This window comes from Diabrotica virgifera, chromosome 1 (assembly GCF_917563875.1).
Source record: "Diabrotica virgifera virgifera chromosome 1, PGI_DIABVI_V3a".
NCBI classification, from domain to species: Eukaryota; Metazoa; Arthropoda; class Insecta; order Coleoptera; family Chrysomelidae; genus Diabrotica; species Diabrotica virgifera.
Window position 1 is genome coordinate 116,480,314 of NC_065443.1, and position 27,275 is coordinate 116,507,588.

A 27,275-nucleotide genomic window follows, 5' to 3' on the forward strand; every position below is an offset into this window, starting at 1 on the left:
TATTTACTGAATTGATCCAGGAAGAGTCAACTCCAACTAGTAAAAGTTGATTTAAATTTTTAAAATCAACTTTTACTGCTCGTTTCAGTTGGAGTTGACTCCAACTAGTTGGAGTCAACTCTAACTGAGAATCAACTTGAACTGTAAAATATATACCAATAACGTATGTCGTAGATATATTAAAATTATGTGACACATGACAGAAGCTCGAAACAAATGACTGTGAATGAAAAGCCCTATGAGAGCTGCTTCTCCTTTTTAGTATTTCGCTCATTTTCTTCCTATTCTAGAGACATCAGGCGAAATAAATAATTTCGTAGGCCAACCCGTCCATACCTTGCAACTTAGATTTAAGACACTTTGATGTATATTTATATCATATCATTAAGTAGATGAGTTAGTTGCGGGACTAATTAGTTCAATAATTGATTTATTCTTAGTATTCTGAAAATAAATACGAAAAGGACGTGGCAGCCATGATCATTGCAGGAAACAGGGCATATTACTCATTAAGGACTTACTTAAATCAAAAATACTCTTAAGACCAGCAAAAATAAGAGTATATAAGACAATAATCCGTCCCACAATAACGTATGGAAGCGAAACATGGACTCTGACTCAGCGGGAAACGACAAAATTACTGGTACTTGAAAGAAAGAGACTGCAGACTATCTATGGGTCTTGCAGAGAAGAGACAACAGGATAATGGAGAAGAAGCCACAATGATGAACTCCAGACAATATATGGAGGTGAAAACATAATACACTACATTAAGGGCCGGTACTTTATGTCCCGGTTAAACCTCGGTTAGCTAACCGGGGTTTAATCGGGACAGAAAAGTACCTCATAGGGCCTCTTGCATTGTAATAAAAGCAATTATAATTATTATTATAATTATTTATGAATATAATAATAAGTATAATTGCGTTTATGTCTATGTTATGCATATATTTCTGTCCAGATTAAACCCCGGTTAACTAACCGGCTGTTACCGGAGACATAAAGTACCGGGCCTAAAGCAAACAGAATACGATGGGCGGGTCACGTGCTAAGATCAAGTGACGAAAGACTTCTGAACGCCACATTCTGGGAAAGGCTCGATGGAAAAAGGTCAGTTCCAAGAAAGAGATGGAAGGGCGCTGTAGCCAGTGATCTACGCAAAATGGGAGTGCAGCAATGGGAAATAGTTGCTTAGGACCGACAACAATGGAGGGAAATAAACGCTGCCAAGACTCACATAGAGTTGTAGAGCCAAATGATGATGATGATGATTAGTATTTAAATTGTAATACGGTAGTATTTGCTTAACTAGCGCATCTTCACATATCCCTATGTTCAGATGAGTGCAATCATTGTTTTGTATAATACTCAGTACAGAGGATCAAAGTACCTCTGGTAAGCGGAAAAGTTCTTTTAATTATCCTTCTACACATTTTTCACCTTTAAATCAATTTACCATATCTTTGGATATCGATATCATATATTCATGGCTCATATCTACCTATTTCCGAATACAGTCTTAGCACATCAAAGAAACATGAAACGTAAATCACGTTTCATGGAAATAAAACACTGCTAAATAAATAAACGTCCGGCCATTTATGAAACTCTCCGAAAATAAAAATATTTTATGAGCATGAATCACAATTGTTTCATTGGTAGGCGGACTTCAAGATTTGTTTAGCCGTGTTTTATTTTCATGAAACGTGGTTTACGTTTCATGTTTCGTTGGTGTGCGGCTTGCCTTAGGAAATAACATTTTAACATTTCAACATTTGAAGTTGTTGCTTCTATAAATATGATTGTTTTATGAACCAATAAAAAACATTAATGCTCTTTCTTATCCATTTCCTGTAGCTTAAAGGTTAGATATTAAATAAAAAGAATACATTTATGGAAACAATTATTTTAATACCATCGAATAATTATGAGAAAAACGTTCGTACAGTGGCTTTAATAGTAGATCTACAAACAGGACAATCTTCTAAATTAGGGGCGCAGTTGACGCAGGTCGCTAGGTGACCGCACGGTAGGAAAACTATTCCCACCTCGCTGTCCATACAAATCTTGCACAGCCTAGCTTCTTTCAGAATCCTATTTTCTTCTTCCAGCGATACTGTTTTTACCAGTTGGTAATGCAACTGCGGAGTGCCATCTGGAGCTGTGGTGGGGGATACTTCAAACGCCTCGTCCATTTCTGGTTGCTGTGCAGGCTCGGGTTGCTGCACCTGCTCAGGTTGTCGATCTGAAGCAAAACGGGAAAATGAAATGGAGAACAGTTGATATATAGCAAAAAGAAAGGAGTAAAGGCAAAAATCGGTTTGACTAACTAGGATGAAGTAAAAGGCAAATGGAATAAATTCATTATTTCGTAAATGAGCGATTTTGGAAACCTGAAACAGGTCGTTTTTTATTTTTAAATTATGATTTTTTGGCATATATGTCATACCAGCAACGTCATCCATTTGGGCGCGATATCGTAATATATGATTTTTTAAATGAGAATAGGGGTCGTGTGCTAGCTCATTTGAAAGGTTATTCAATTATCTATTCAATAATATAAACATTAACATAATTATTTATACTGGGTACCTAACTACCTTATTTTTGGATAAAAAAAATTTAATTAAATTAACTGACACAAAATAAATAATTTATATAATTGGTTTAATTCAAAACACATTTTACTGCTGTCAGAAGACAGAAAAAAATGCGTATTTAACAAATAAAAATAGCTTTTCGCTTAAATTCATTGTTTAAACTGCCGCCCACCTGCCTCTTGGCAATTTGAACATTTAATTTAATCGAAAAGTGATGGTATTTTTAAAATAAACATTTTTTTTTGTTTTCTGGCAGTAGTAAAATGTATTTCGAATTAAACAATACATACATTCTTCTGTTTGTGTCAATTAATTTAATTTAAAAAATAAAATTTGGACCCCTGCCTAAATAATAATGTTAAGAGCCAACAAGGGCCTTTCGATTTTTTATACTGGTCAGTCTCATGGAGTATGTTCTAGATAATCTTTGTGACCAAAAGAAAAAACGAAACGTGGGACAAAAAATTATGTAAAGAAATAAACAGATTTTAGGTGGAACTCAAGTATCTGAAGCATGGAAGTTTATAGGAAATCTCAGAAAAGATCACAAAGATTAAACCCATAAATATATCAGGAAAAAATATTACAAATCTCTATTGACTGAAGCAAAACCAAATTACGAAATAAATTACAGAGACTTCAGAACAGATCCAATTGATGAAGACAATGGATCTTCTTCAATGGACTAATAACAACCTTATGGGGAATGAAAAAACTCACCGATACACTCTTCCATTGCTGCACACACAACATTCCTAAGACTACGATCTATTGGAGTGTAATGCTCATGCGAATTGGGATCCTCTTCCTCATGTTGCAGATTAAGAGCTGCCTCCACTAAAGCGTCTGGTTGGGAATAGGCCCTTCCGGTCTGCTCCAACTTTTCTCTTATTGCACGTTTTACCCTTTCGACATTGAGGCCTATACTGAGAGCGGCCAACGCCTGTGGACTAGTCAAGTAACTTTGGATTTCTCGTTCGGTAACTTCTCTTCGAATTCGAGTCGTCTGTATTCTTTGAGCGGAAGGTCTCTGAAACAAAAAAAGTAAGTTCAATAAAATTGTCATTTTAACATAGACACTAAGAAAATATCGAAAGTCAGCTAGAATTGCAATCAATGGAAGGACTGTAAACAATCTAAGATCCGCTAAAGACATTATTTCAAGCACCAAACTATACGATTGCCAAGATTAGTGAATGAAGTATGTAATACCATGTAATACGAATCAGCAAGACAAGTACAGTGCACATATTCTAAAGGTGCCGGTGGGGGATGGCGTCTATGCTCAGTATTACAGTCGGTGTATGAGACAGAAAGTATTCGAAATAATGAAATAACAAATACATAAGGAACGTTTATTTGAAAAGCAACACTAGTCCAAAAATTAAAATTTTGGCAAATCAAGAAAAACTTCCCAGGCATGTGTTGTTTTTACACAAGTATCCAATCGTTCTATGTAGTTTACTCCGGACATCTGAGATTTTTACACAACTGAATGTGTCAGATGGATAAAGAAACTACTATTCTATGAGAAGAACACAAAGTCGAATTTGCGAAAAATGGACATATGTGTTGTTTTTCAAATAAACGCTTCTATATAAATCAAAAATGAATAACCATTTTCAATTTCGTTGCAACACGAAACTACAGCCGCATCATTATTCTAGTTCAATCAAAGAGTGCAGCAAACACCTCTACCGGTTTCGAAACTTATTAGTCTCTCATCAGCAGACACATATGCTGCTCTCTCTGACCCAACTAGGACAAACCCCGGCGTGCAGTCACAGATTGCAACTAACGAAATGGGTGGGATGCCCTAGCGGCAACTGCTAGCAAAAGACATACGGATGCTGAGACGGATGCTAGCCATACGGATGTTGAGACTAAATTGTAGAAGCCTCGGAGGTGTAACCAGAGAAGGTTCCCATTTTTTTATGTTCTCATGTGCCATCAGATTGAAAACTTAGTCTTTTACATAATATAAAGTTTGTTATTTCATTATTTCGAATACTTTCTCTTTCATACACCGATTACAACACTGCGCATAGATGCCATCCCTCCTCACTGGCACATTTAGAATCTGTGCACTGTACACTGTACATAAAGTAACATAAATACCTAAATTCGAAGCGAAAATACGCCTTTTACTGTATAATTTTAATAACAAAAACAGGAACCTAGGGTCTCTGGAGTATATTAATCATCCAAAATGTGAGATACCTAACCTAAAATTCAGGGTAAAATCTTGAGCCGAAGAAGTGTAGGATGCTGTCATTTTTTTGTTGTACAATCTACGAGAATGGTTTGGGACCATTAGGGGAGTGCATATAGATTTTCACTTCGGACAAAATCAAACAAGATAGAACTTTTTGTAATTTCATTAAGAAATTTTTAATAAACAACATATCAAAAAGTTCTACTCGAGAAGTGGGTGCTTCATTTTTTATTAAACAAATTAACTACGAAATTAGATGTTTTTTTTTAATAACTCCGAAAATATAAATTTTAGAAAAAAACTGACTTGACCATTGAAAAATTCAGAAAATCTTACAAAAAAAACCTTATATAAAGAATTTTCTAAAATTAAATCTGTATCTTCTATAATTTTTTATTTATAACGCTAAAGTCACCCTTCTCACAAACATTGGCGCACTGTAAACTAGCGTACGGCGAAGTGCACGGATGAGTTATTTTAATGTAATTCTTTAACTAATGGATCCAATGAAATTTTACAAATTGAACATGAAAGAAGAATAATTAAGCTATCTTATGGTTATAATAAAAAGAAATAAAATGTATGGGCATAAGTACGATAGGGCCCAAAAGTGAGCCTTACATGAATTTTGTTTAAAAATGATTTAAAAATTATAAGTAACTAATACAAATTATGTAACTAATACAATTTTTCTTATAAAACCCTCATTTTGCACAACTTACCTTTCAAGCATCTTGCTAAATGATGTTTCATTCAAAAAAAATCTCAAAAATTTAATTCAAATTATATGACGTCTCAAAAAATGTAATTTTTGAAATCTTCGTAGTTTTATAGAATTACCACCACTTTAAGACGTTATTACTCAAGTTTGAACAGATCTATTACAGTTTTATAAGTGATTTTTTAAAGCTTGGGATGTAATCTTTAAAATGCACTAAATTATTTTACTTTAGAAATGAAATAGGCTATTTCTTTTTGAGAAAATTAAGAAAGATAACAAGAATGTAATACAAAAACCGAAAATTACCAGCTAAAAAAATGTTTATACAAAGTGATCAAAACTTTTTTCTGTAAAACTTACCTAAAATACATTTAATAATAAGCTTCAACAATAATAAATGTTCAGCAAAAAAAATTTTTTGGCTCTTATACAGTATGTCTGCGCAACTTAGAACCTATTGATAACTTTTTTATTATCAGTTTTACGAAAAAAAGTTATTCTAAGAGGCAATCATCAAATATCAAATTTAATTAATTTTATACGGGGTATGTCAAAAAATTTTCGGGGGAAAAATACGGCAGATGGTTGGCAAAGAAGAACTAATCAAGAATTAAGGATGCTTTACAAGGAACTAACTATAACAAGATACACAAAGGCACAAAGAATCAGGTGGGCAGGTCATGTCGAGAGGATGGATAGGTCAAGAATGCCAAAGAAGATACTATTAAGAAGACCAGTTGGGACAAGGAGACGAGGTAGACCAAGAAAAAGATGGCACGAAAAGTTTCAAGAAGATATAGGATCGATGGAAATTACAGACTGGAAAGAGAAAGCGAAAAACAGGATACAGTGGAGAAACATAGTGCAGCAATTTTTACATGGACATTAAATCAAATTATATAATAAATATAAGACATTAGTATATATTGTCATTTGTATTATGTAAAATTGTTATTGTTAAGTTGTAAAGCCCTAGGCCTCCAAGGCCTGTAGAGCAGGTTAAATAAAATAAATGTCAAAAAATATGAATTTCACTCAAGAGTAAAGTACCGTTACCTTTCACAATATCGAAAATTGTTATTAAGAAAAGTTGTTTGGAATTAAAAAATTTGTTTTAGTGTTCAATTACATCCTTCCAATTAAAATATTGTGAATAATAAAGGCACTTAACTCTTACGAAAAATTCATATTTTTTACATACTTCGTATAAAATTAAAAAAGTTTGATATCTGATGATTGTATCTTAGATTTTAGACCAGGGAGAGCATTTTATGAAGAATAACTTTTTTTCGTAAAAGTGATAATAAAATAGTTATCATAATTGTAATAAACTGATGATGGGTATTCGTAATTTAAGAAAAATTTGTAATTGTATATTTAAACATAGTTTTTAATTTAAAACAACTTTTCATAATAGCATTTTTTGATATTCTGGAATATAAAGGTACTTCACTCTTTAACGAAATTCATATTTTTGACATAACTCGTATAAAATTGATAAAATTTGATATCTGATGGTTGAGTTTTAGATTTTTGACTATCCAGAGCATTTTATGAAGAATAACTTTTTTTCGTAAAATTGATAATAAAAAAGTTTTCCATGTGGTTCCTAGATACGCAGACATACTGTATAAGAGCTTCTGTATAAGAATTTTCAAATTGCAATGCCATATTCGGATTCACAATAATCAAAAACACAATAGATACATATTTGATCAAAGAAAAATGATGAATTTAACGATATTTTTAAAATTATTTATACAAAACAATTGTTATTGTTTAAACAATTAATAAACAATTAGGGGCCAAATCTGTGAGTAGAACTTTTTACTTTAACATGTATATAAACTAACAAAAATAGTTTTAGAAAAATATAAGCTTGTTTGAATTTTTCCGAAACAATGCATGTTTTCGTTCTAATTGCACTCCCCTATATCGTCAGTCCAAAAGTAAACATGAAATAGACAGCCTGGGAACCATAAGAAGTAACCGATTACGTAATTGTACTTTGGAGTCTGATAAAACCCGTGATGTGGGAGAGGATAAAACTCTGTTGAAAAAAGGTAGAAGATCATTGATTACAAACTTGATAATAATGCAGAAATAGCTGCAGTAAAATGGGCAGACACCAAATGCGTCACCTTGTGTAATTCATATAATAATAGGGTGCTTGGGCCCACCATTAAAAAAATATTACAGCCTTCATGACACTTTTTTTATTCAGATATTCATGTCTAACGTGAAATTCACACTGGGATTCTTTCTTCTTCTTCATGTGCCTTGTCCGTTGCGGACGTTGGCTATCATCATAGCAATTTTAATTTTGTTTGCGGCGTTTCTGAATAACTCGATCGATGTTAGTCCAAACTATTGGCGTAAGTTTTGAAGCCATGAGTGTCTTCTTCTTCCTCGTCCTAGTCTGCTTTCTATTTTACCCTGTACCTCTACGTTGGTGGTGTGAGTCGTCCAGGATATTTTGAGGATACGTCGATACACCCACATTTCGAATGTACACTGAGATTGCAGTACGGTGAATGCGCCTTCAGTGTTGCCACAGTTCCTGTGCGACGCTCTTGAGAGAGCAATCAACAACTGGTGAAGACCGACAACCCTGTGCGTTTATTCCCCATTCGAAATGTATTGCCCTATCTTAGCAGTACTGCATTCTCGGTGTGAATTCCACAATAGCCGAACAACTTTTCTATTTCAAACAATTTTTGGGAGGGGGCCGCGTTTCGTAAATATGGAGGTACTTTGGTGCGTCCAACCAAGGGTGTAACCAGGATGATCCCAAGGGGGGGTTACAACTATTGGATGGTCTCTGGGGGGTATGGAATAGTAATGGTGTTAAGCCTATAGAGCTCAAAGTATATCCAAATGGGTGGGGGCTACAAACCCCAAAAGCCCCCTGGTTACGCCTATGCGTCCGACAACTGGCGTACCCTTAAAAATTTGTCTGACAATATTACCAGTTAATTGCAAATATTTTTATCTAACAACCCTGCAAAAATCAGCTAGGTGGGTATAGATTTTATGACTCTTTATGATGCGTGCGCCCTCCCCCTCTATAGGGGGCACACTATGGAGTCATAAACGATGATTTTTTTGCAGCATTGTTTGGTTTGAATTTTTACAGGAGTGCTGTGAAGGACGAAAACTGCGATCTCATAATGAGAAGAAGCCGAAGAATAAGAAGTGTGTACCATGGGCAATATATTCCACAATATACCGTTGCTTTTCCAAACACGTATAAAAATTAATAAACCTTTTTTCAATTTTCATAAATTTTTTAAATGTAATTTTTTTGTGGAATGTAAAAATTTTGATATTTCACTTCAAATAAAAGTTTGCCCGTTTAAGGCTTAATTTAAAAAATAATGGAAAACATGTTCTGTAAACTTTTCCGTATTAGACAAGGCGGAAACAGCGGGTTCGTTAGAAAAAATATTCCCATGAGATTGTTTTGCATAATCACATTCGTGAGACATCCTATTAGAGATGCATCAAGTCAAACTAGTTTGATTTTATTCAACAAACTTGACTTGACTTGAAAACAAAAAAAAGTTTGACTTGACTTGATTTCGATATCTTTAGGTTTGACTTGAAATCAAACTTCTTCAAACAGTTTGAAGTTTGAATATCATATTACGCAACGTGTTTATTTCCAATTGCCGACTTTTGTTTTGACTTATTTGGATAGGTCGGAATGTGTACTCTGCTAATCTGTATTCTGCAAGAGAAAAAAATCTGTAGTCGAAGCAGAATTAATAAAGAAAAATAAATATACGGATTTATTTGATGTTGCGGCAGGTGATTTCAAAACAATTAAAATTGCAAAGTGTCATCATCATCATTCTCTTTGCCTTATCCCTATGCGGGGTCAGCTTCCCTAATTGCATTTCTCCACACAATTCTATCTTGGGTCATGTCAATGTTAATCCCCTTTACCAACATGTCCTGCCTTATCGTCTACCCCCAGGTCTTCTTTGGTCTTCCTCTTCTACTCCTTCCAGGAATCTGCACTTCTGCAATTCTTCGTATTGGGTGATTAACGTCTCGACGTTGAACATGACCAAACCATCTTAACCTATGCTCTCTCATTTTGGCATCAATTGGTGCCACACCTAGACTTCCCCTAATATACTCATTTCTAATTTTATCCTTCTTTGTCACCCCACTCATCCATCTAAGCATTCTCATTTCCGCCACATGCATTCGTTGTTCCTCTTTCTTTTTCACTGCCCAACATTCAGTTCCGTACATCATAGCCGGTCTTATGGCTGTTTTATAGAATTTTCCCTTCAGCTTCATTGGAATTTTTCTGTCACACAACACCCCACTCGCTTCTTTCCACTTCATCCATCCAGCCCTAATTCTACTGCATGCATCTCCATCTATTTCTCCATTACTCTGTAATACCGATCCTAGGTACTTAAAACTATTGCTTTTCACAATCATTTCCCCATCCAAAGATATCATTTTATTTGTAGTAACTCCATCTTTAAATGAGCACTCCAAATACTCTGTTTTTGTCCTACTAAGTTTTAAACCTTTTTCCTCCAGAGCTTGTCTCCACTGTTCCAGTTTTTGTTCTAAGTCTCTTTCACTATTTCCTATTAACACTACATCATCAGCATACATTAGGCACCATGGAATGCTACCCTGTAGTTTCGCTGTTATCTGGTCCAAAATTAATGAGAATAAATAAGGAGTCAGCACCGACCCTTGGTGCAATCCTACTTTCACCTGAAATTTATCAGTCTCTCCCACACCTGTCCTAACACAAGTCGTTACTCCCTCATACATATCTCTCACAATCTTTACATATTCGCCAGGGACTCCTTTCTTATTGAGTGCCCACCACAGAATCTCTCGAGGAACTCTATCATATGCTTTCTCAAGATCAATGAATACCATATGAGCGTTGGTCTCTTTATTCCTGTATTTTTCCATCAGTTGCCTTACAATGAAAATTGCATCTGTTGTTGATCTGCCCTGCATAAAGCCAAATTGATTATCGGATATTTCGGTTTCTTCACGTATCCGTCTATCAATTACTCTCTCCCATATTTTCATGGTGTGGCTAACTAGTTTTATAGCCCTGTAGTTTGTACATTGTTGAATGTCTCCCTTGTTTTTGTAGACAGGTCTAATATACTGCTTCTCCATTCGTCTGGCATTTGTCCAACTTCCATAATTCTATTAAATAGACCTGCTAGCCAACTTATTCCTGTCTCTCTCAATGCTCTCCATACTTCCCCAGGAATATCATCTGGCCCAACTGCTTTTCCTTTCTTTATCTTTTGAAGCGATTGAGCCACTTCCTCGTTTGTTATTCTGTTAACAATTGCTGTTACTGTCTCCGTTAACTTCACAAGCTGTCTGTCAAATTCTTAATTTAATAAACTGTCAAAATACTTTCTCCATCTCTTTTTGACATCCTTTTAGTCGATTAGTATTTTATTATTTTCATCTCGGATACATCTAATCTGATTAAAATCTCTTGCTTTCTTTGCTCTCTGTTTGGCTATTTTATATATCTTTGCTTCGCCTTCCCTGGTATCAAGTTTAAAATTGCAAAGTGTATACTTGTATTATGTAAAAATAAAGAACAGCGTTATAAAATGGCAAATAGTGAACTAATTCTTTAAAACGACATTGCAAAGTCGCAAAAAATCCATTAAACCTACTCTATCAAAAATATAATATTTTGTTGTTCCTTCATAAATTTTCGTTAAAGTAGATAAAATTACAATTGGTATGATAAAAAAAACTTCCAACGAATTCTTTGTTAATCTAGTAACCAGAAATAAAATTAAGCATTTATGTTGACTTTCATTAAATATAAAATATTGTACCCACACCATGAAATCAGGCCCGCCGAGAGGGCGGTACAGCCGGTACATTTTACCGGGGCCCGGCGTCGACCAGACCAAAGACGTAATTTTTCCCGTTTTTTTTGTTATTGACTTTATGTGCATAATTCACTTAATAATCGGTTATATTTAATATGACCTTTACCTCTATTATTGTATTTTGAAATATATTTTATTGCTTTATTGTTATTTCACATATCATACGTTGTTCCGGTGCCGGCGCACTGCTTTCATTTATCGTCTGCTAGGGTTGAAAGCATTAAACCACTAGCACAGAAATTACCTGGAATTAATAAAGCTCTAGAAGAAGTAATTAAATTTAAATATAACATCGGTATACACATAATATACACATATATTATGTGTACTAATGTCATCGATTTGGTTTAAAATTTTAACAGCAATAAATCACATATTTTGGCCATGTTATGCGACACCCAGAGAGATATAATATATTCCATTTAATAATACAAGGCAAGGTAGACGGAAGAAGATGGCCAAGTCGAAGAAGAACGTCATGGCTTAAAAACCTGAGAAGAATGGTTTAACATATCCTCTGCATCCCTTTTCCGAGCTGCCTTCAACAAAATTACTATAGCCAATTTGATAGCCAACGGTCGATAATCGAGCACGGCACATGAAAAAGAATAAATCACAGGAGTCAAATATTACAGTGCAGTCAGGTAACTTTGGGTATATGGAGATTAAAAATATATCAGATCAGGGCTTCTTTAGATGCTGATTTGTAAACAAACGACCACATTTGAATGTCAAGTGGCATTTTGATTTTTAAAGAAAACTTGTGTGGCATATTCAGTAATAATAACTGACTTATCTTCCCTTTTTAAGAAGCCAAGAATATTAATAAAAGAATATTTAAAAATTACTAAAAACATCGTTTTTTTTCTACTTTCGTTGCTTATAACTTCAAAAGGATTCATTTTAAAGCAAAGTCGTGCGGAAATTAAATTAACGATAATTGAATTTTTCGATACGGCTGGTTAAAAATATTTTAATTTATTACCCTTGATGCAAAATAGACATAAATAGAAAACATGGGAGAAAATAAGATTATTTTTAATCTGATTTTCAACCACTTAAATTGCACTTAGTACCTTCATCATTCGTCCAGAAAATTTTTGTCATATAATAAGTCCACCAAATTTCATTAAAATCGATTTAATGGATTTCGCATAATATTTCTAAACTAAAAATGTTTAAAACCTTGCACAACAAAAACTACACCATATAAAAGTTTTCCATTTTTTTTTAAATACACTGCGCGTCATAGAAAACGGGAACCATAAAAAATGGGTCATTTTTGATGTCGCGTATCTCCTTAACCTGTTGTCCGATTTAAGTGATTTTTTGAATATGTTATAGCCTTATTCTTTGTCAATATCCCTGTAATAATATTTTTGCTAAACAGGTAAATTTTCATTGTATACCGGGTGTACGAATCAAACTGTGTTTTTTTCTCAAAGTTCGCAACACCCTGTGGAATATTCTAGCCTTTATAAAATACTGAAATTAAATCCCGACTATAGCCTCAGGTTTTCTGAACATTCTGTTTTTTGATCCATTCTCTTATGTTGGATAATACAAAAGTTATGTACTTAAACATCTAGTCATGTTCTTCATCAGTATAGGTTGTTTGTAAATAAGTGCGACAAACTTTAAGGGGCAATTCTGCATGAGGAAATAATGACCGTTTGCTTTATAAACTTATGTCCGCAAATGCTTCGTTTACGAGCAGTGGCGTGCTGGAACTTTTCAAGCGGCCCGGTGATTTTAGAGAAAAGCGGCCTCCCATCCTCATTTTACCTTCTATTATCAGGATCTTTTATTAGGTATTTAAAAAAACAAAAAAAAAACAAAAATATAAATTATTTTTGAATCAAACCTAAAAGTTTGAATTCAATGATTTTTTTTTAATTTGCTATATTTGCATTTGCATTTTAGTAAATCAATTATACAAGAAAGTACAAATACAAGTATAGAGCAAATACTTTAATTTAACAATATTTAAAATGTTAATACAACGCAATAATCTCAATAGTCTTTTGCAATAATTATTTTATAAAATAATTACTTAACTCTCGATCAATAATTTCCGCATTAAAATAGATTTTTGAGCAAATTCGTCGATTACTTCATCATTTTTAAGCTCATACAAAGCTTCTTTTTCTATAGCCATTAGCATAAAAGTAATGTTGTGTTAAAGTACTTCTTAACCGATTTCTTATGTATTTCAATGTTGAAAAGCTTTTTTCGCAAGATACTTGTGTCACTGAAAGAGTTAATAAATGCTTTATATTATACTACATACTTAAATTTGGATAAGCACGCACTGATATAAGTTGTACCTACTTATGCAAAACAGCGTAACAGCAAGCTATACAATCTTTACACTTTTTAGTACCACACGGAGGTGAGGTTTTCACGATATCAACATTGTCATTTGTTACTTCATATTCATTATCACTTGGATTATCTAATAATATCATCCTTCATATTTTCTGTAGGTTGAACATATTCATCATTAACTCCATCTTGTATAATCTCAGTATTTTGCAAAATCCTATTTTAATACAATCCATTTATCAGCAAAATTCATGAGTTCTTCTCTAATTGCAGTCGCAGATATGGTAGGATAAAACTTTCTTTCAGTTCTTCAGGTTCAGTAAATGATTTAAATGCCATCAAAGGTATACCATTTTTTTATTGTATCAAAATTTCTAGGATGTAGAGTGCTTATATCATCATAAAACGATTCGATTTGTCTTGATCAAATCGTTTTTAGATACTTTCAATAATTCGGTCAAAAATGAGCAAGACGTTTTTCAACTTTTTAATTCTGCAGAGTACATACATGTTTGAAGGAAATTGGAAAACTATAAATATACTTGTATGTATGAAAATAAATATTATTATCTGTAGCAATCCATTTATGTATATAGACTTTGGAGTCTTACTCATTTACTTAAACTGTATTTCACAATAAAAAAAATTGATTTTTGAAGTTATACTTCTTTACGGGCGTAATGACGGTGAAATTTTATATGGGAAAACCTAGCGACCGGGCGCATGCGCATTATAACTTTGTTCTGATTGGATGTTCAAATGACATGACAAAAATTATCCAATATGGCAGCTGTGGCACAGCTGTGGGACTGTGCATGGTTTGGTTATAATGTATGCTTGTTGCGTTTTAAAATTTGTAGGAAGAGAAACAACAAACAAAAAGTTAGTTAATGGTTATACTGCCTTTTTAAATAGTTTTCATATTATATTTTTGGACTTATTTACATAGAAGAGATGATTGTTGCATGCCAATGTGAAAGCTCATTAAACTGTGCCTAGTATGAGTGCCGCAGATCTCGCTTATTCAAAGCTAAAGAATCTTTCACTGGTAAGTGTTTTATAAATAGTTGATCAAATTTTGTTATGATATTTGAACATAGCCACTTTACACGACGCAAGTGATTGCGAAATTTATTAGTCGTTATACGGGCTCCGATACCTACCTTCAACCTACCAAAATACATAAGTAGTATGTAATACTTTTATTTACATAATTTGATTACCATCAAAATTTATATCAATATTCACCTAATATATTGTCTTCTTACTCTATGTTTTGTTGTATTTTTTCAATTCTAAATCATTTCAATTCAAAATCAAAATAATTTGATTTACATAAGTTAAAAATGTCAAAAGGTTAATCTGTTTAGTTAGACGATCTTCGCACATAATGACAAGCTGTCTCTGTGGCGAAGTTTTAATGCGGGTGAATCCCAATACAACGCAAATACCAGCCGCGTGGTAAGTTGGTTCGAATCCCAATAGAAACTTTTATTTTTTTATTTTTTTTTTATACATTTTATGATTGTAAGTATATTTATTATATAATTTTATTTTCAGAAAATACGTATTTAGTTAAAAATTTTTCCGACAATTAATGTTCAGAAATCATTTGTGGCATTTTTAATGTGTTTTTTGGCACTGTTTTAATAAAAATGTTTGAGAAGTAGTAAGTATAAATTAATTTAATATTTAAATAAAATATAAATAAAAAGTATATTAATTTCGTTTATAATCATATAATCATATAATAGAAGTATAACTTCTTACGTGCGTACAAAGTACACACACATTCTTTTTTTTTAATGTTTTATTATTATTATTAGCAAAATTAACATCCGATTAGAAATTAAAAAAATATTTTTTTGTTACATCTAAAAATGTTTGTGAAAACCTATTTGACCGGCCTCAAGAGGCCGCGGCCTCTCGGTGATTGCACCGATTCATTTATGTGGCCAGCACGCCACTGTTTACGAGATACGGGATGTTGGAATTTTTTTTACAAACTGACGATTTATTTTATTGCCCTAAAACCGGTTGAGATATGCAAATGAAATTTGGTAGATTCTAAGAGATAGTTATTGCGAATTTTTTGACTTGCAATCAAGAATTTTATATTCACTATTGACGTGCATACGGGTAATATGACCGATCATATTACCCGTATGCACGCCAATGGTAAATATAAAATTCTTAATTGTATGTCAAAAAATGTGCAATAACTACGTTTTAAAACCCACCAAATTTTATTTGCATACCTCAACCGGTTTTAAAGCAATAAATAAATCGTCAGTTTATAAGAAAAAATTCAATATCCCGTATCTCGCAAACGAAGCATTTGCGGACATACGATTATAAAGCTAACTGTCATTATTTTTTAATGCAAAATTACCCCTTAAAGTTTGTCGCACTTGTTTAGAAACACCCTGTACTGAAAAAGAACATGGCTAATTGTTAAACTACCTAACTTTTGTATTATCCAACATAAGCGAATGAATCAACAAACAGAATGTTGAGAAAACCTGAGGCTATAGTTGGGTTTTAATTGCAGTATTTTATAAATGGCAGATTAGTCCACAGGGTGTTGCGAACTTTGAGAAAAAAACACAGTTTGATTCGTACACCCTGTATACAATGAAAGTTTACCTGTTTAGCAAAAATATTATTACAGGGATATTAACAAAGAATAAGGCTATAAGATATTCAAAAAATCACGTAAATCGGACAACAGGTTTCGGAGATACGCAACCTCAAAAATTACCCATTTTTTAGGATGCCCGTTTTCTATGACGCGCAGTTTATAAAAAAGCACTCAATTATCTAACGTACTTTATAGAATTCAAATATAATGATTTGGGCCTCTATGTCAGATTTACAAAAAATTAGAAATTCACGATCTCCATTATTGAAGAATCTAAATTAGTTCATCATCATCATTCTCTTTGCCTTATCCCCATGCGGGGTCGGCTAAAGAATCTAAATTAGTTGCCAGCAATTATGAAATAAATCCAGAATTTACATCAAATAAAAAACAATGCAAAAGCCTGCGAATTTTTTTATGATTTGCCTGGGCCTAGTAGTAACGCTACTGATAATTTTGAGCCCGGCGCAATATTTCGCTGTGAAATATTTAATATTGTCAATTGTTTAATATTATTGTATTATTTTTGTAAGTTAAACAAAAGATTTAATGCGGTAAACGAAATTCATTCACTATTTAACATTTTGTGGACATTCCGAGATAAAGATGACGACAATATTGAGAAAAAAATTAATAAGGACATCAGTGAAGAATTGATAGATGAAATGTTTCGTAAATCTTATCTTTCTCCAATAGATTTACTTGTTAAAGTTAAACATCTCAAATTGGAGTCATTATTTCCTGCGTCGTTATTGCGTTAAGAGTATTTTACACATTACCGGTGATAGTTTCAGAAGCGGAAAGAGCGGAAAGATCCTTTAGTTGTCTTTCTCGCATAAACAATGCTAAGGGTGCGTTCACTACGGAGAGCAAAGGATGGTATCCTAGCCTAGAGCAAAGTATCCTACTCTTCATATTCGTGAATTCTTGCATTTAAAATAATGCATTTATTTTACATAACGATCGATAATATAAGTTTCAATCGCCAGGTAAAATAAATACATTATTTTAAATGCGAGAATTCATGAATATGAAGAGTAGGATACTCTGTTCTAGGCGAGGATACCATCCTTTGGTCTCCGTAGTGAGCAAACCCTAAAGCCGATGCCGCACTGCAGGATGCTAGATGGTGGCTTGGAGGGTGGATTTTAAAGGTGGATGGTGGAGGGTCGCGGCATCCTGGACGCAGTGACAGAGTGAAATGAAGTCAGAAGTCAGTATCCAACTGACTGCTGAGGAATCGTTTGTTTCATTTTTTACGTTACATTTGGTTTGTTTTTTTAGCATATCGTCATATTAGAGGTAAAACTCGCTCACTAAACTTTTCAGAAAGTGGAGAAAAATCGACTTAAAGGCAAAAATTGTTTTTTAAATTCACCTGACTTTAATATTGGATTTTTTTTTAATGCAACTGCAAAGAATAAATAAAACAGATATTTTAAGCTATTTTTCGTCACATAGTGGGTCTACTGGGTCCCAAATTGCCCTTCTTTTATAGACAGCACTTATTACGCTTTCATCCATAGCGAGGCTACCCGGATGGATTATCAAACACGACTGATATGGGATGGGTGGATAGACGCCTGGCGGACCACCGGGTGGGTAGATGGTAGTGGGAGGCCACTGCGGCTACAGTCATTGGGTGCGTTCGGACGACCACAGCGGCTGGACAGCTGAGCCAGCAGTAGCTGTCAGACGTCACCGCTGGAAGCCAGCCGCTGAGAGATTTACTAAGCTTTCCCTATCACGGCTGGATACAACCACTCAGCCGATTTCTGCTGACAGCCAGCCGCTATGGTCGTCCGAACGCACCCATTGTATTATTCGTGGTATAAGTAGCTGGATGGTCGCCAGGCGTGTATCTACCATCCACCATCCTAGCAAACTTCCTGCACTGCGGCATCGGCCTAAGGCCAATAACACTCAAATAAAAATATAGAAAAGTGACATCGATAAAATGACACTTGCCAGCAAGCAATTCTAAGCGTACAAGAATCATTTGCAAGAAATTTACGACCCTATTATGACTATAATCGCTTCTTGTATCAAATTATTTTTATATGGCACTCATTGTATTAACTAACATATCTATCTCGACAAAAAAGTGTATCTACTAAATAAATTATTTTTCAAACTCTTTCAAACTAGTTTGACAAACAGTTTGAATTTTCAAACCTATACGATTGACCAGTTTGACTTGACTTGAATTATTTGTCAGAAGGATTGACTTGAGTTTGACTTGAAATTAAGTCAAACTCAAGTCAAGTTCAAACATTCAAGTCAAACTTGTGCAATTCTACATCCCATAATAAGGTTCAAGAAGTCGCTCACCTGAAAACTGGTCCAAATTTTTTTAACAATTTTTTTTTAATCAAATTGCAAAAATCTATATTATTGGCCCTTACAAATTTTTTTGGGCCATTCTGGACAAAAAAAGGTCTTTTGTAATTTTTCTCTAAAGTTGATCGTTTTCGAGTTATAAACAATTTAAAATTGAAAAAAACGAAAAATGGCGATTTTCAAGGCTTAATAAATTCGTTGAAAGCTATTATTATAAAAGTCAGAAAGTGACTAAATTAAAGTTAGAAACCCTCCTACAAGATCCTGAAGAAATTTTTGTCATTATTTTGTTACTAAGCTGTTATTTTTAAGTAATAATAATGAGCGCCTGCACGTATTAGGCGGCCGTCTATGGTGAGTGCGAGAGATATGCCATTTGCCATTCCGGCAGTCCAATGGGGCATACTAGCTAGCACTCTCATTTACAGCCGCGTCAATACGATCTTACGGCTTATTGTTAATAATTAAAACTAACAGCTTAGTAATAAATTAATCACACAAATTTCTTCAGGATCATGTAGGGGGGCTTTAAACTTTGATTTAGTCACTTTCTGACTTTCATAATCATAATTTTTAACCGAGTTATTAAGTCTTAAAAATGGCCATTTTCGCGTTTTTCAAATTTTAAATAGCTTATAACGCGAAAACCATCAACTTTAGAGAAAAATTACAAGAGATCTTTTTTATTAATAATGGTAAAAAAAACCTAACAAAAATTTGTACTGGCTAAAAATATTGATTTTTGCAATTTGATTAAAAAAAATTGTTAAAAAAAAATTTTTAGGCCACTTTTTGCGTGGGCGACTTCTTGAACCTTATTCTGGGGTGTATTACAAATGTGATTATGCAAAAAAATCTCATGGGAATATTCTTTCCAACGAACCCGCCGTTTTCACCTTGTCTATATGCATTTACTGATAAATCTGTAAAAAATCGAAACCATAAAATTGATATGAACGGTAGTTACTGTCAACATTAACGCATTTAACAAAGATATGGGGATTTACAGTATACATGACAGATAACAATTTAAATTAATGCATTGGTGTCGTCTTGATTTCTAGATTGATCATGACAAATACCATAAACATACCTATTCATTACTTCAAGTAGCGATAAACAATCAAATATATACAAAAAAATCAAATATGTAAGTGTACTACGTTACTATTTCCATGACCTACCTCTATCTAGCTGATTAATATGTAAATGTGTAAGAAGTTTGCATATTTCATAAATTATTTTTCAAAATGTTTTTTTTTCAAATATAAGAGATAAGTCTAGAGTCTAGACAATAAACTGCTGATCTACAAATGTGTACTAAAACCCTTCTGGACGTATGACATCCAAATCTGGGAAACTGCCAGTTAAACAAACCTACTGAAGATACAGCGCTTTCAATCAAAAGTTCTAAGGCAACTGTGCCAAGCTCCTTGGTACATTTCCAACAATAATATACATAGGGATCTCTAAGAAGTCCAAACCGTCAAAGAAGAAATTATTTCTCTGTGCTCCAAGTACCACAATAGACTACAGGTTCACCAATCTCCTGGCACCCCTACAGAACAGAAGACTAAAAAGAACTCTTGACCTCAACACTAGAAACTAATTAATCATTCCAATTACTATTGTACTATTCAAATTAATTCAATTAATTATTAATAACTGTATTAATTCAATTATTATTGTACTCTTTTAGGTACTGACTGTGTCAATTTCTTATAACTCATATTCTCATAATATAATATATTGCTTATTATTTTGTATAAAATAGATCGCAATAAAATAGATGTCAAAAAAATATACGAGATTTTAACATATGGGAACTGGTATAAATTTTTGGGGAGGTATTTGAGGCAGTCTGAAAATTTTTCAGGTAATTCTTCCATAATATCATAATACAAAAATGCAGATCTGGCTGGAGGGTAGCAGTCATTTACAACAGAATTAACCCCCAAATTAAAAAATGTGTCAAAATTTTTGTTACAAAAAATTTCTTTGAGACAACTTATAATTTTTTAAAAGTAAATTTCATCCAATTAATTGGAGAATACGTAGCATTTCAATTAATTAATTATTTAAATAAAAATAAAAATTAAATAAAAATAATTAAAACAAAAATTATTTGATTTGTAATTTGTTAAATGTTAAAAATTATAAAAATTAAGGGGTGCCCGATATAATTTTGTACAGACTATAATTAATTAATAATTAAAAAATGACATTTTTTTTTAAATATTCTAATAAAAATTTTTTGGCCCGAGCAGATATTATTTTAGATTTTTTGGATTATTGAGTATTGAAACAAATATCTTCTGTAATTAAAAGAAAAAAGAAAGAAAAATTACGATTTTCAAGGCTCAAAAACTCAAGTATAATAGCTATTTGTATAACAAGGGAGGAAAGTACTACTTTTCCTCCCGAGAATGAAGTTTACTGTAATCATTCAAGGGAGGAAAAGGTACTTTACTCCCATGTTATACATATGATTTTTCCACCTTCCTCAAATAACAAATTATTTTTTCATTTTTACTTAATTGATTTATGTAACTAACTAGTAACAAAATTTATTAGAACTAAAACTAACAATTAGGTACAATATAACTGTCAACTGTCAAATATAAGTCAAATTATTAATGTAAACATTGTTACATCAGAATAACAATTTACTGTTTTTTACCATTCTGCAAAATACAGAGTGTTTTTAAATAAACGTTAAAATGTATAGATACTTACGTAATAGAAAATAGATATTGTACAGGGCATCAATAAGTTATATTTCATGAATGAAATACCATGACGTCACTTTTACTTTTCCTCCCTAGGGAGGAAAAATATTTTGCTCCCTAGGGAGGAAAAGTACAACTTTGCTCCCTACAATCAGGTCCGGAAAAGTATACTTTCGGTAGAGGTAGGTGGAAAAAATATTATTTTTTTTTTAATTATCAAGTACTTAAATTGAAGTTCAAACCTTCTTCTATCAGGTCACGTAATAATACCCGTCATAATAATTTTTGCCATGTTTTATTCTAAAATATATTTTTTTAATTGTTAATGAGGAAGGTTCCTTATGGGAAGACAGACGATCGGGCTGTATTAACAACTAAAAAACAATGTTGTAAAATGAAATAAGTCTAAAATACTTATCAAGAACTGATAGAAAAAGGTTTTAACTTGAATTTAGGTAATTCATAATTTCAAATATGATATTTTTTACCTATGTTTTAAGCCTTAAAAATCATCATTTTTCGTTTTTTTTTTAGTTTTTAATTCTTTATAACTCGAAAACAAGAAAAAAATTACAAAAGACCTTTTTTGTTTAGAATGATCCAAAAAATCTAAAATAATATCAGCCCAGGCCGAAATAGTTATTTATGAAACAGTTCGTGAAGTATGCTTTTTGCGAACGCACGCGATTTTTAGAGCACGAGCGACAACGGAGCGAGTGCTATACATCGCGTAAGTTCGCAAAAAGCATACTTCACGAACTGCTTCATACAATATTTTATCTACGATAAACAAATAAAAAAACTGCAACTCTTCGTCAGTGGAATTCATTTCTATTCTACAATTTTTAGAACATTTACATTTAAAAATCCTAACTACTTTCAAACCACAAAACTGTCAAACATTTTGTTGTAAGTCATTGCTCATATTGTCATCACCATGACAACGCGAAAGTTAAGGATATTTGATTATATGAAAGTGTGCCAAAAAACCCATTGAAAGTGTGCGAAAAAGTAAATCCCATTTAAAATACATTGTTACTTCACGCACACTTTAAACCCTTTACGCGCTGCTATCTATAATGATAGTTTTCACAAACTAAAAACTTATACATAATATGACATAGAGTAGATAAAATTTTTTGTAGAATTTATAAAAAAAATCGTAGTATATAATTATTAATTATTGTCAGGACAAAATTATATCTGCCACTCCTTGTTTTTTACAATTTTTAATGTACTAAATTACAAATCAAATAATTTTTATGCAAAAGAGATCGGTGCAGGTCGTCCTTACATCGGATTCATCGGATCTTAGACTATTAATATACTACTTATGCTGAAAAGAGTTGAGACTTCTGAGCTTCACCGATGAGGATGCTGAAATAGCTATATGGAGATGGTGGTCCAACTCTGAATCAAATATAAACAAATCCTGCCTTGATCTTTTTTATCTTTAACTATTAATTTGATTTATTCGTTATGGTTTAACTTGCACCGAGTACGTCTCTGAAATAAACTTAATTGATATAAATTCATCTAATCGACTTTTGTCATGTCGATTTTTGGAACCAGTTGATTATTAAATGGACTTTGCATTTAATCTTGTCATGGAAATAAACAATCATTAACAATGGTAAAAGTTTAAACAAGTCTTCGCTTGTTAAAACAAACTTCTAGTTTATGGTTTGGTGGGCAAGCACACTACCATAAAAAAAGAACCTGTAAGGTGCCCACTAACCCATTCACTCCAATTTTGTACGTTCTACCAGATTTATTTTAACCAGTAGCGCACACCAAAAAATAGGATATACCTTGTAACGATGCTGATCATTTTCGCGAATCATAAGGTGGACATTCACGGTCGTGCCATCGCGTCAAATGGCGTGATATACAGCCAAATATTGATCGTGAGTGTTGAATCATGATCGCTTCTTTGGCGTGATGCCAAAATCCGGATTTCCATTCGCTCCGTAATCCATAGCATCATGCCGTTGCTTGACGCCAAGCCACCATGCCGACTGCTCGTGAGTGGCGATACACCCCACCCCGTCATGCCATCGAGCCACCCTCCCGTCAATGTCCAAACCCACGTCCATTTTTCGTTCATTCTACGCCGATGTCTTCTTCGGTCGTCTTCTGCACCCATACCACTCCCTTAAATTTCGCAACCAGGAAATCCTCCTCCGTCCCACATTTCTCTTTCCCGAGATTTTTCCTTGGATTATGAGTCTTAGCAGAGTGCAGAGAGTACTTTTCTCCTCTCATTATGTGGCCTAGATACTCCAGTTTTTTCGTTTGTATGGTTTTTATGACTTCGCATTCCTTCCCTATCTTCAGCAAAACATCTTGATTTGTTACTCTTTCTGTCCATGGTATTTTCCACATTCTCCTGTAACACCACATCTCGAATGCCTCAATGTTTTTGATGTTTATCTTTTTCAGTGTCCAAGCTTCCATGCCGTACAGCAGAACGGAGAAAACATAGCACCTTAACATTCTCGTTCTTAAATTTATATTTATGTCCCGGCTGCATAGGAACTTTTTCATTTTGACAAACGATTGTCTCGCTATCTCTATTCGCCTCTTGATTTCTCTTGTCTGGTCATTAGTATCAGTGAACCAAACCCCTAAATATTTGTAGGACGTAACTCTTTTAACTGGCTGATTATTTATAGTTCAATTCACATTGGTGTATAGCTTCTTTGTTACAATCATGAATTTAGTCTTTTTGATGTTCAGTTTTAGACCATACTTATTGGTATGAGTATTTATGTTTTCCATCAAATACTGTAAATTTGCTAGGTTATATGTTACTATTAGCGTGTCATCAGCGTATCGTATATTGTTAATTAACTCTACGTTAATGTTCACACTAATGTTTTACTCTAGGAGCGCTTCCTGACATATTGTTTCGCTATATATATTGAATAGCAGTGGAGAAAGCACACAACCCTGACGCACACCTCGACGAATCTTAATTTCTTCGGTTAACTCATTATCAACCTTGATTTTTGCTGTTTGTCCCCAGTACAACCTGGATATGATGTTAATGTCGCGAATGTCGATGTTTTTGCTTCTTAGGATTTCATACAGTTTTTGGTGTCTGATTTTATCGAAGGCCTTCTCAAAATCTATGAAACCTACGTAGAGGTCTTGGTTTACATCCAAACATCTTTGCATTAACACACTCAGACCAAACAAAGCTTCCCGTGTTCCCAGTCCACTTCTGAATCCAAACTGTGGGGCGCTTATGTCCTCTTCTAATTTATTAAATATTCTTTTGTGAATTATTTTTAAAAATACTTTTAGTGTGTAGTGTGTGGCTCATCAATGCTATAGTTCTGTGGTCTGAACACTCTCTGGCGTTATTCGTCTTCGGGATTGTGACAAAAGTAGAGGAGAGCCATTTCTTTGGTATGATGCCTGTTCTATAAATTGTGTTAAAGAGGTTCACCATTATTTCAAGTGTGTCGTCTTCTATAAGTTTCAACAATTCTAGAGGAATTTCATCTGGTCCTGCAGCTTTACCACCTTTTGTGTTCCTTATAGCATATTCTATCTCGCTTTTTAGGATTTCAGGCCCTATTGTGTCGTCTGCAGGTTCTGCCACTGCTGTTTCTGGTCTTTCGCCTGCAAAAAGTTCTTCAATGTATTCTGTGCATCTTGCCAGTTTTTCATTTAAATCTGTAATTATTTTACCTTTTTTGTCCTTTACGATGGATGCTTGTTTCACTTTTTTACATGTTATTTCCTTGATCTTTTTATGTATGTTAAAGCTATCGTACTTTCTTTCATATTCTTCTATTTCCTTGCAGTATTCCAGAACCCACTTCTCTTTGGCTTCTCTAATTTTTCCCTTAATCTTACGGTTCACTTCTTTGTATTTTGTCTTGTTGGTTTTCTTTCCTCGCCTTTCCTCCATGAGGTACAAAATAAATACGAAATGAACGTATTCACTGAACCACGTCAAATACGAAATGATAGCCAATTTGGAGTGATCGTGAATGTGCTATGATTTTGGCGTCAATCCATTTGACTGAAACCATTTGGCGTGGCTCCAAATGGATTGACCGTGAATGCCCAGCTATCCACTACTTTTTTATCTAAGACTTTACTTGTATGATTAAGGATGAAAAAGATTGGAAACTTTGCATAAAAAAAACAATAAATAGATCTATAATTTGCCACACAAGAAGCATACATACAGCGTGGACCAAAAGTGTGGAAAGACCTATTTATCTCTTAAATGGATGGCCCAATAGTATACAAACCGGGAGTTTTGTACAATAAATTGTATTAATAACTAAAGCTGACACTTCTTCTATGTGTTTTTAAGAGCTCTACAATAAAGCTTTAGGTTTTTAGTGAAAAATATCGAATCACTGTTTTAATGATGAGTGAATGATGGCCATAGAAAAAGATCTTATAGTGAAGTAGCCAACTTATTCAACGGTACGTACTTTCCCAAACCATTAACATTAATATCCATAAGACGACGCGCGACGGTACAAAAAAATTGTAAAGCGTTTTGAGGAAACTGGATGAGTAAAGGATGATATTCGAATAGGTAGACCAAAACCATAAATTACAATTTAAGTTTAAATTTAATGTAGAGTTTCGTTGAATATCCGCATACATCCTCACCCAGAACTGCACAAATACATGATGTAGGCCATTTTTCAGTCTTGCGTGTATTACATAATAATTCATTTAAACACTCCAAAATCCAGATTGTATCTGACAAGAACTTCGTTAACATGATATGTTTTTCGTACGAAGCAATATTTACACTTACACTGTGTAGAGTAGGAATGTGAATCGCCAAAATTCAAGGGATTGGAGTGGGGTAAATCGTAAATCCACACTGGATATGTGAACAACATACTCCATTACTCCAGGCCATAGAAACTAAAATGTATGGTCGGGTATAGTGGGTACCTTTGTATGCCCTTGAGTGGGTTCTTTTTTAAGTTTATGATTTTTCAACCTAGTCTAACATGCGGATAAGCCGTTAACGATAAAACAGAAGATTAATTGGAAGCAGTAAACACGGAAAGAAAATGGATCTTGAAGAAATAATATAAAACAATGCATTCTATTTCGTCTATTTGGTCCTTTGTATATGATAAATGTTGCATATGGATGTCAAACATGGTGGTGGTCAAATGAAGTACAATGAAAAATAAAAGAGAAGGGAAAATTATATAAAAAGTGGCAAGAAACCAGATCGGACATAGATCTTCAAAACTATATGGTTGCCAAAAAGGAAGCGAAAGTAGCAGTAGCAAAAGCTAAAGCAGAAGCGTATTCAAACCTATACGATCAACTTGATACCAGGGAAGGCGAAGCAAAGATATATAAAATAGCCAAACAGGGAGCAAAGAAAGCAAGAGATTTTAATCAGATTACATGTATCCGAGATGAAAATAATAAAATACTAATTCACGAAAAGGATGTCAAAAAAAGATGGAGAAAGTATTTTGACAGTTTTAAATGAAGAATTTGACAGGCAGCCTGTGGATTTAACGGAGACAGTAACAGCAATGGTTACCAGAATAACAAAGGAGGAAGTGGCTCAAGCCCTTCAAAAAATAAAGAAAGGAAAAGCAGTCGGACCAGATGATATTCCTGGAGAAGTATGGAGAGCATTGGGAGAGACAGGAATAAGTTGGCTAGCAGGTATATTTAATAGAATTATGGAAGTTGGACAAATGCCAGACGAATGGAGAAGCAGTATACTAGTACCTGTCTACACAAACAAGGGAGACAACAATATATAAACTACAGGG

The 27,275-nt window shown here is 33.6% G+C and overlaps 1 protein-coding gene across 1 annotated transcript in view; it reads right to left on the bottom strand.

Moving 5' to 3' along the window:
• Positions 1-1,890: 1,890 nt before the first annotated feature.
• The window catches only part of LOC126890594 (death-associated inhibitor of apoptosis 2), a 110,886-nt gene continuing 85,501 nt past the window's right edge, over positions 1,891-27,275 (bottom strand). The window contains exons 4-5 of the mRNA XM_050659668.1: positions 3,321-3,630; positions 1,891-2,245 (exon numbers count right to left, since the gene is read on the bottom strand). Of these exons, the coding sequence (XP_050515625.1) occupies positions 1,926-2,245; positions 3,321-3,630 (630 nt within the window). The 3' untranslated portion in view covers positions 1,891-1,925. The remainder of the gene's footprint in view (positions 2,246-3,320; positions 3,631-27,275) is intronic.